The 10,325-nt window shown below is 33.2% G+C and overlaps 1 protein-coding gene across 1 annotated transcript; it reads left to right on the forward strand.

Annotated features, from left to right (window-relative positions):
• Nucleotides 1-1,270: 1,270 nt before the first annotated feature.
• On the forward strand, nt 1,271-3,155 carry LOC142643154 (anthocyanidin 3-O-glucosyltransferase 5-like). The gene has a single exon (XM_075817697.1). It carries the CDS (start codon nt 1,421-1,423, stop codon nt 2,861-2,863), a length of 1,443 nt encoding a protein of 480 aa, XP_075673812.1. The 5' UTR covers nt 1,271-1,420; the 3' UTR covers nt 2,864-3,155.
• The last annotated feature ends 7,170 nt before the right edge of the window (nt 3,156-10,325 follow it).

Raw genomic sequence — 10,325 nt, forward strand, 5'->3', positions numbered from 1 at the left:
AATTGGGGAAAAGGAAGAATCAGTTTGAGAGAGAGAGAGAGAGAGAGAATCGGTTTTCTGAGATAGACCGATTTGCCACAAAAAAAAAGAACAAGATTGCATAATTGTGCAAAACATAGTACAAAACAAAGACAATAACAAGAAAACCAACCAACCTTTGAAACTTTGCGACCAATGTAAAGCGTCATCGTATTTGTGTATAACAACTACTTCCATATTACTTCATGACCAAACCAATGAGGTCAACATCATTCATCACTCGAAAATCAAACAATAAAAGCTCTCTTCAATTATAGTCTCTTGTTAAATCACGCTTATATCAAGTATCAACGTTAAACAACTTCCTCTAAAAACCGCAAAAAAAATTAAACTAAAATTTCCTCTTTTTCTTCTTAGAAAATAAAAATCAAATTCGGCCATTTTTGAAAGGAAGAAGATCACAAAGTCGATGCAAAAAAACAAAAAACAAAAAAAGTTTTAGTGGCAAGAGGGGTTATAGATTTGGCTCTCAATGTTTTTTTGTTTTGATTTACGTTAGGTATTTTGGACTCTCATTGTTTTTTGTTTTGATTTTATGGCATGTTTGGGAGTTTAGAGAGGGAGGAGAGTAGAGAGGAGTAGAGGGGAGGGAAGTAGTGGGGAGGAGAGTAGAGGAGAATGATTACCCTCCACCTTGTTTGGATGTTTTTATAATTAGTAAGGGGGGAGGGAGTAATTAGCCATTCTCCTTGTTTTTAACATTGTAATTTTATAAATATAATAAGGGTAAATTAGGTAATTTACTTTATCAATAATTTTATGTGCTCTACTCTCCCTCCAAATCTCTCCAATTTGGGGGAATTAAAAATGAGGGGCTTGGAGGTAGTTGAAACTCCTTCAAACCCCTCCAAACCCCTCCCCCTCCTTCCTTAAAAAACTCTCAAACAAGGTAATTGAATTACTCTCATTCCCTCTACTCTACTCTCCCTCCTTTTTTAAACATCCAAACAGGCCATTAGGGGAAAGGGAATGGCGCCGTTCCCCATAAATGTTTTCTTTTACAATTTTTTTTAATTCTGAAATTTTTTTTAAAAAAGAAACAAATTAATATCATTTTAGTACCTTAAATTGACAAAAATTAAAAATTAAAATCTTAAATAATAAAAGTGAAAGTTGGCCGACGAACCTTCAAAAATCTGAAAATTAGAAGGTTAGTTGTGGAGTTTCGTCAAATTTTATTCTTTGAATAGAAATTCTGTTTTTGAATGTGACAAAACAGATATTATTATTAAAAGCGAAGCCACAACACTGCATGTAGAGCAACACTAGTAGCACCCAACCAGTGAATTTCAAGCTCCTTCACATAACTCCATTACTCATCTCCTCAGCCAGTAGCACCCAACCAGTGATCTTCAACCACATCTCTCACAGACTAAGAACCATGGGGGTAGCTGAAACCAATAAACTACACGTTGCAGTCCTCTCAAGTCCAGGCATGGGCCACATCATCCCTCTCCTCGAGCTGGCCAAGTGTCTCGTCATCGACCATGGCATCCATGTGAGCTTCCTCAACATCACTACCGAAGCTTCCACAGCCCAAATCCAACTCCTCCACTCACCAACACTCCCTCTTGGCCTTGACGTCATTGACATCCCAGCTGTTGATATTTCAGCTTTGGTCAGCGACGACACTCCCATCGTCGCCAGGTTATCTATCAACGTAGAGGAAAGCCTCAAGCCTCTAAAGTTCATCCTCATCGAGCTAGGCAAGCCACAAGCTCTGTTCATTGATCTTTTCTGTACCCAAGCTTTCGATGTCTGCAAAGAGCTTTCTATCCCCACGTTCACTTTCTTCACTCCTTCCACTTCTTTCCTTGCTTTCTGTTTGTATCTTCCAACACTGGACCGTGAAGTCGAGTGCGAGTTTATTGACCTTCCTGAACCAGTTCAGGTCCCAGGTTGCTCCCCGGTTCGAACCGAGGACTTGCTAGACCAGGTTCGGAACCGAAAGATTGACGAGTACAAGTGGTTCTTTTTCCATATCAGCCGTTTGCCTATGTCAGATGGTATTTTGTTAAACTCGTGGGAGGATCTTGAACCCACATCGCTTAAAGCTATAAGGGAGCACCCATTTTATAAGCAAATTCCTACACCACCTGTTTTCCCGGCTGGTCCGCTTATAAAACACGACAAGCCTGAACTAGACGATGAGTGTTTAGCTTGGCTAGACAAACAACCATTAAATTCTGTTCTTTTTGTGGCACTTGGAAGTGGAGGGACTCTCTCAGCTGCACAACTCACAGAGTTGGCTTGGGGTTTGGAACTGAGTCAACAAAGGTTTATATTAGTGGCTCGTAAGCCAACCGATGCGAGTGCTTCAGCTACATTTTTCAATGTGGGTGAAGATATTAATGTTAATGATCCAAAGGCTTATTTGCCTGATGGATTTTTAGAGAGGACAAAGGAGGTGGGTTTGGTGGTTCCGACTTGGGCACCACAAGTTTCAGTGCTTCAACACCCATCAACTGGTGCTTTTTTGTCTCACTGTGGTTGGAACTCGACGCTGGAGAGCATGACTCACGGTGTCCCTATGATTGCGTGGCCTCTTTATGCAGAGCAGAGAATGAATGCAACGATGTTGGTTGAAGAGGTTGGTGTGGCTGTTAAGCCAGTGGGAATACCAGGAAAAGGAGTGGTTGATAGAGAGGAGATTGAGAGGGTGGTGAGGTTGGTGTTAGAGGGTGAAGAAGGAAACGGGATGAGGCGTAAGGCAAGAGAGCTAAAAGTGAGTGCAGTGAAAGCGTTGGAATTGGGTGGCTCTTTTCTTGAGTCACTTTCCAGTGTCATCAAAAAATGGATGATTGAGAATGAAATCTCAGTCTAATTAAAAAATTAAGTAAGTTTGTAGTAAAAGTAAGAAAAACGGTCGAAGTAGTAGTGTCAAGTGTGTACCGTTGTTCTAGTTTTAGAGTATCTCCGCTCTTGCTTGTTGGTTGGTGTCTGTATCAGCTTAGGACAGCCTGCAGAGTTGTCTGCTAAATAAAAGATCATGTAGCATGTGCGGGCATTCTGCTTTGTTCAGAGTTCTCGTGGAATCAGAATAACACTGTTGACACTGTTGATGTGATTAAGAGCGCTGGTACGTGTGAAATAAAAAAGTGGTCTTATATGCATAATTTTGCTTAAAAGCTATCTACATCATTTTATTTATATTATTTTTTCAAATGCATTTTTGCTACATTAATCCAGTGGTGGCTCTGGTTTTTGTCTAGAGATCAGCATTAGCGGAGTTATAAATTTATCTTGGTTAAGAAAGTAAAAAATAAAATTATTATTATTATTTCTTTATATATCACTCCCATACAATTTAGCATACAATACAACTATATTTTACAATAATTTAAAAAATTATTAATAATTTAAAGATCAGTAAGACAACCGCTATTGAATACATAAACAAATAAAATTAAATAACTAATCATACATTCTTTTAAAACACCTAATCATACATTTAATAAAATACAGATGTAGAAGAAAAGTGCAAGAAAAAATAACTTCATTCTCATGTCAAGACCAAAGTAAGCCAAAGTCTGAGAGAGAAAGTTATTTTTAAAAAATGAATAAGTTAAATTTTGAATTTTTTTTATTTCTTATAAAATTAAATATTTTAAGAGTGTTGCTATTGATATAACACTTTTACAAAAATTTTACAACAAAATCTAGATGATAGGTAAAAAAAGTTATGTTAGTTGTAGGTCCAGATAAAAGTCAGTTATAACTTACTTTTATTTTGAAATTATTGTAAAAATAGCACTAAGATGATCATATTTAAGCTAATTTAAGTTGGATTAAAAAAAAAAATTAGGATTAAGGTGTTCAAATTTTTAATTTTTATTTTAGAGGAGTCAAAATTAAAGAAAAAATTTATATAAAATTGCTTTTGTTGGGGGCAGGCCAGGGGGTTCATTTGAACCCCTTGGGCTATGTGTAATGTACTTTTCTAATTTAATTTTTTATTATTTTTTATCTCACTTCCCCCTTCAGAGCTTCTCTCTCTTCTCGTACCCTCTCCCCATCGGATTCTCTCTCTTTACCTCTACCATCTTCCGTGACTTTATTCCTTTATCAAACTCATCCCAAACTCATCAAACCCATATACAAGAATCATCAAACCCATATTGCAAAGACGAAGAAGAAGAATAAGCAGTAGTAGCAGCGACGGTGAAGAGAGAAAGTTGTGAGGTTGTGGAGGCGTGAGAGGCCATATCTGAGAGTTTTGAGATATGAGGGAGGAGAGAGAGAGAAAGTACTAAATGAAAGTATTAATAAAAAAGAAAAAATATATTATTTAAATAAAATAGTGGGAATAATAGATACTTTGATACGAGTGTTTTTGAGAAGTAATTGTGTAAAATAGAAAAAGTAGATTTTAATACTAAAATAGATAGAAAAACTTATAAAAACTAATTTGAATACTCTAATAGGATAAGCAATACTATATTTATAAATTATTTTACATTATTGACGTGGCAACTTTTTTTCTTTTCCTATAAAAATGTTCTTCAAATGGATTGTTAACCATTGCCTTAAGGGCATCCGTTAACATTTTCCTTTTATTTTTCACTATTTACCGTGCGGTGCTTGTTAATGGTGCCTAATATAGGTCACATTTGATAAAAAAAAAATTTGAACAAAAAGAAAAAAAGGACATAAAACTGACCCACAACTTTTTTTAATATTTTTTTTCCTCCATAAAGTTGGTTTCACAACCTAAAAACTACAAAAATATGACATAAAGCAACAATAAAACTGAAGAAAAAGTACACAACCCAAAAAAATTTATAAAATAGTTTATAACTTTAAAATTTTCATAATTAATAATTACGTACTTATAAAAGGAAGGTATCTTATGGACTTTGCGTAGTAGGTGTGTCCAACAAAACTGCAGATCCGACCCACTTAGCCAAACCGACCGTCGTCCGACCCGACGACCTAGAAGTCGACGGTGGGTCCCTGCCATCTCAAACTAATTCCAACGAGTCTAGTGGTGAGTCTTCCCTTCCAAAACCCGATCCACCTAACCCCGCCGTGATATATAACCCAACACTTAACAAATCTCAGTCCACTCGTTGAGTTCTCTGAGTTCATTCGGTCTCTCTCACTCTTTCACTTTCTTGATCTCCCAATAGCCAACAAGCTCCACTGATCTTTAGAAGTTTAGAAATATCTTTATATCTTCGAACCATTGAACTTTAGGTCTTCGAACCTCCACCGATCTATGATTCTCCTCCATCGCTCCATCGCACCATCGCCGATCTAAAATTATCTCTCTCAAGTTTGATTTTCAGTCATTTTTTCTCATTATTTCTTTGTTTTAGTCTCTTGCATGTTCAGATCTGCTATCAGTTCTCTTTTCTTTATTTGTGTTCTTCGGATTTGTGGGCTACTGGTATTTGGGTTTGTAGATCTGTTCTTCAGTGTAGATTTGTTTTTTTTTGTTTTTTGTTTTGTTTTGTTTTTTTGTTTTGTTTTTTGTTTTGTTTTTTTTTGTTTTTTTTTTGTTTTTTTTTTTTAGATTTGTGGAATTTGTTTCAAGTTTGGTCTTTGATTTTTGTCTGTCGGTTAGAGTTGAATCTAATCAATGTCCACCCAAGCCCGATCCGACTTTACCCATGATTTTTCACGGTCAGCGGCGGATCCGCCGTCCAACCACCTTAACAAGATCAGGTCGGTTCCAAGTTGAGTGGAAACTCGGACCAACCCGTGGACACCCCTACTGTGTTGGAGACATCCCTCTCACTATCACGTGCTTCTTAGGATCTGTTTGGATATCGCTTATTTTACTGAAACTGCAAACTTATTACTGAAAGTACTATAAATAATGGTAAAAGTTAGTTGAAATAGTACAGAGGGCCATGAATTGTACCAAAACGTGCAGTGTGGTCCATAAATAATAGCAAAAATAAACTGAATAATAAAATAATTTCAATTTTTCATTCTTATCCAAACACATGCTTAGCATATGAAAATTTCACAATTCCGAGAGGATAAGATAAAGCTAGGGCTATTTCTCCCATATGTCAGATTCAATTCATGCTTCTGGCATTGGGTACCCACTTTTACTAATAGATTTAGTTCTAATTTTTTTTTAAAAACAAATTTACGAAGTAAAAATTTAGTATCTTATTCTGTTATAACGTCAGCTAATTTTATTTCAAAATCAATAACACTTACAAGATGAGTAAGTGTGTGTGTGTGTATATATATATATATTGAGAAGGGATTAAGTATATATATGAGAATGATAACTTTTTTTTTTCCTGTGGCTAAAATGAGACCGATAACTTAGTGCATTATTGTGATGTACTTTTGTTGGAATTTTACCAAACCAAGGAGTAATAATAAAAAAACAAAATGAACACATCAAGTAAATAAAAATTATGATTGACTTGAAAGCATAATTGAATGGTATCCTTAGACAATATTTATCCCCATACTTAAGTTGCTAAAGGGTTTCTACAAATTTGTCCCCAGGATACAACCAAGTTTATTGGGTTCTACAAATAGCAATTTTGGAGAATATCCACAAGATATTTTTTGTGTTTCTTATAAACTATTTTAGGGAGAGAAAATAACTTTAAATTAGTTATTAAGTGAACATGAACTACTATTTATACTCGTAGGGTTATAACCCTTCAAAAGGCACCAATGGAGAGTTACAAGGTTTCATAAAACTGTTCACAAGGCTTGAAACTTTTTCAAACGTTATTAACAGTTTTCACGTGTCTCGATCAATCGAGAGGAATGAGTATGAATTGAAAGATCTTTTCGATCGATCGTACAAAAATTGAACACCAATCAAAACAGGCAGAACTTTTAGTCATCATTTCGATCGATCGAAGAGAAGTCTCAATCAATTAAAAATCCTAAAACTTGAATTTTCACAAAGAAAATTTCAAAACTCGAATTTTCTCTTTATTTATTTTACAAATGAATACTCTTCAACCTTATATTATTATGGGTTCGATTAATGTGTGCTCTAAGGACACACATTAAATTATTCATTTTTGGAAACATTGTATGGAGAATTAAAAAAAATTTACAACTTTTTCAATTCTTTATAAAACTTTTTTTCACAAATAATATACTATCACATGCTCTCAGGACACACATTAATAAAATCTTATTATTATTACAATTTATGCCCTTTCTATATGCAATAACTTCATATTTGTTACTTAAACAAATGGAATATAAAGTATATTATCCTAAATAAAAAGGCTGTCGGGTCATGATATGTCCCATCCAGTATTGTGATTCTTTTGTATGACAAGACAGTTCTAGTGGTCTAGCTAGTATTTAGATCACGTTTTAAACAGTCTCCAACAAGAACTGTGTGAACCATTGCCTTTTGTGGGTAACAGACAAGTCGTGTAGATGCAGAGGAACCATGATGCCATTGGCACATTGCCGTGGCAATGAGAAAGTATCCTATCAGCCACTCTCTCCATGGCAAGGGGTTAAGACGATCGTGTATGTATGTTCTAGGAGGATTTTTGGTTGCCATGCATGCACAAAATTGAGCAACCTTAATGAAGTCTATGATGGCAAAAGCCAAAAACAACCACGAAGCATAAACTAGACTATAAGCAATAGTTTTTTTTCTTTTTAGTTTTTATGTAAAACTCTTTAAAACCTTTTCTTTTAATATATTTTTTTCACTTTTTCAAAACATATATTTTAATATATTTTCAGTAAAAAATTATATAAGTTTCTTAAATGGATACTACTATAACTCGTTTGCATGGCATTGGGGTTTTTGACATATGAAAGTGAAATGTCGTGGCAATATTATAATGCAAATGAGAGTTAGATCCAAAAATAAGTTTTTTTCTTTTCTTTTTTTCATTTAAAATTGATCTATTTCATGATTTATATTAAATGATAAAAACCTAAAGTTTGAACAATTTGTTAGATTATTTGAAATTTTTTTATATTATAAGAAATAAAATTTTAACCGTAGAATGGAAAGGATTCTGTTCCAAGATAAACCACATAATGACATTGACATATACGATGAAGGATGAGGTCTATTGGGCCATTGAACAGAGTGTTCCACGCATTTCAAGGCAAAACTCTATTTTGGCCCATACAAGGATATGAGTAATTGAGTTGTACACTTTGAAAAAACAAAAATAATGATGTGTATATTGTCATTTAGCTAAACGTAGAAACTGTCGTGTAAATTAGAGCATACACACCTACTTCAGGATATTCTTCTAAAATATAGAAAGTGTTCAATTTTATATATTTTAACTCAAAATTCTCCACATTAGTCTTTATAAAAATGTCTAAATATACACAATAGTCTTGTAAATGAACAGTAACTATGCATATATACACGGTTATTATTCACTGTGTAAATAATTTTTTTATTCTTTTTTTCCCTCTCCTCTCCCTTTTTCTTGTTTCCTTTCTCACCCCACTCTCACGGTTATTGTTCACAATGTTAAAGAAATTAATATTTTATTTGAATAAATGTGTATAATAGACAAACTGATGTGGGTGTTTTGTAAAAATAAGAGTGTAAAATAGAAAAAGTAGTTTTTAGATGTGCAAAATGAACATTTTTTGCACATACTGATGTGGATGCTCAAATAATAGTTTTTTTGAAATAATTTTTTATTTGTTGAATGTCATGTTAGAATGGTTTTTTTTTTTTTTTGGTGGCTGAATGTCATAATACAGTGATTAAGCATTAGCATCGGAATACCAAAAAAGTTTTATTTTACTATCTCAAACACCATTTTATCTATTTTACTAACTTATTTTGCAACTCACTCTATCTATTTTACTAACTTATTTTGCAACTCACTTTACATCTCAGTTTCTATTTTTACATACAATTCATTAAAATAAAATAAACTACCCAATTAGATAATAATATAATATAAACAACTATTCACACTTCTCCCACTCCATCAAATCCACAACCAACAATCACCACTACTTCTGGCAACCCACCAAAGCTAGCAATCACCTACCAATAGAATTGAAAAAAAAAAAAAAAAACCCACACCACCACCATTACCACCACTGAACCAAAACTAACTCGGCCCGACTCGTGGACAGTCCTAATGCTTAATGAGGATCGAGGGGGCCTTCCCCCCCCTCCCCCCCATTTTCGAAAACATTTAAGGTAAATTTTTTTTTTTTGGAATTATCTTAAATAATTTGAAAATTTTTAAAGACCCTTATCATTTTGGCCCCCCACACCCAACAATATACATATATATTTTAAAAAGTCTAAAAAATAAATTTAACTTTCATTTAAATAGAATTCAATCCATAAATATATATGTCAAAAAATTACAATAATTAAACATTCAACATCTTTGAAATGAATACATAGGTATTTTGACAATTACCTCAACAAATAAAAGGGGAAGAAAAAAATCTAATTTTTATCTCAACACATTTAAAGCTTACTTGTATCACAACAGTAGAAAAATTGAAAGATCAAAGGCTTTATTGATTTGTAACACTAGCAAGTCCACCACACAGTTGCAGAACATTTTGCTCACAGTGGTCACACAGGTGACTCTCTCTCTTGCTGTCTCTATCTTCGTTTGCCTTCTTCTTCTTCTTTTTCTTTTCAGTTCTCTCCTTTAGGATGCACTACTGCAATTTTGTGTTTACAATGTAAAAAGATAAAAATTTCATGTGACTAGACTAGACAAGAAATGGTGAAAGACAAACTTGAAACTTCCGTGTAAGCCCTGTGCAGTGCTCCTGTGCCTTTGATTGATTGGTTGACCCCTTTTTTCTTTTTACCACTTTCCCAATTCCCAAGTACTTTACTTTTCATTTGCTTTCTTTTTTATTTTCCTTATAATATATTATTTGTTATTATAATAATCAATATATTATATACCATACGGCATTATAAATGTACTCGATTAGCTAATTAAAATATACGGTATATACTATTATATTAACATGTACTTAGTTGTTGTTTATTATATTTTTTTTTATACATTGACATTTGAATTGAATGATTGTCTGTCTTTTTTTTTGCTATCTTTGCACTATTAGTATTTTTTAGTATATATATATATATATGTATATATATTTTTTTAAATCTTAGTCATTTTATAGCACATATTGAGTTATGAAGTACTTAACTTTTATATTGATCGTTAAATCGTATTGTACATTATTATTTTAGATTTCATACACACAAAAACAAATATATATATATATATATATATATATATATATATATATATATATATTTATATATATATATATATATATATATATATATATATGGCCTCTAAAGATAA

Source organism: Castanea sativa, chromosome 1 (assembly GCF_040712315.1).
Source record: "Castanea sativa cultivar Marrone di Chiusa Pesio chromosome 1, ASM4071231v1".
In the NCBI taxonomy this organism is placed as follows: Eukaryota; Viridiplantae; Streptophyta; class Magnoliopsida; order Fagales; family Fagaceae; genus Castanea; species Castanea sativa.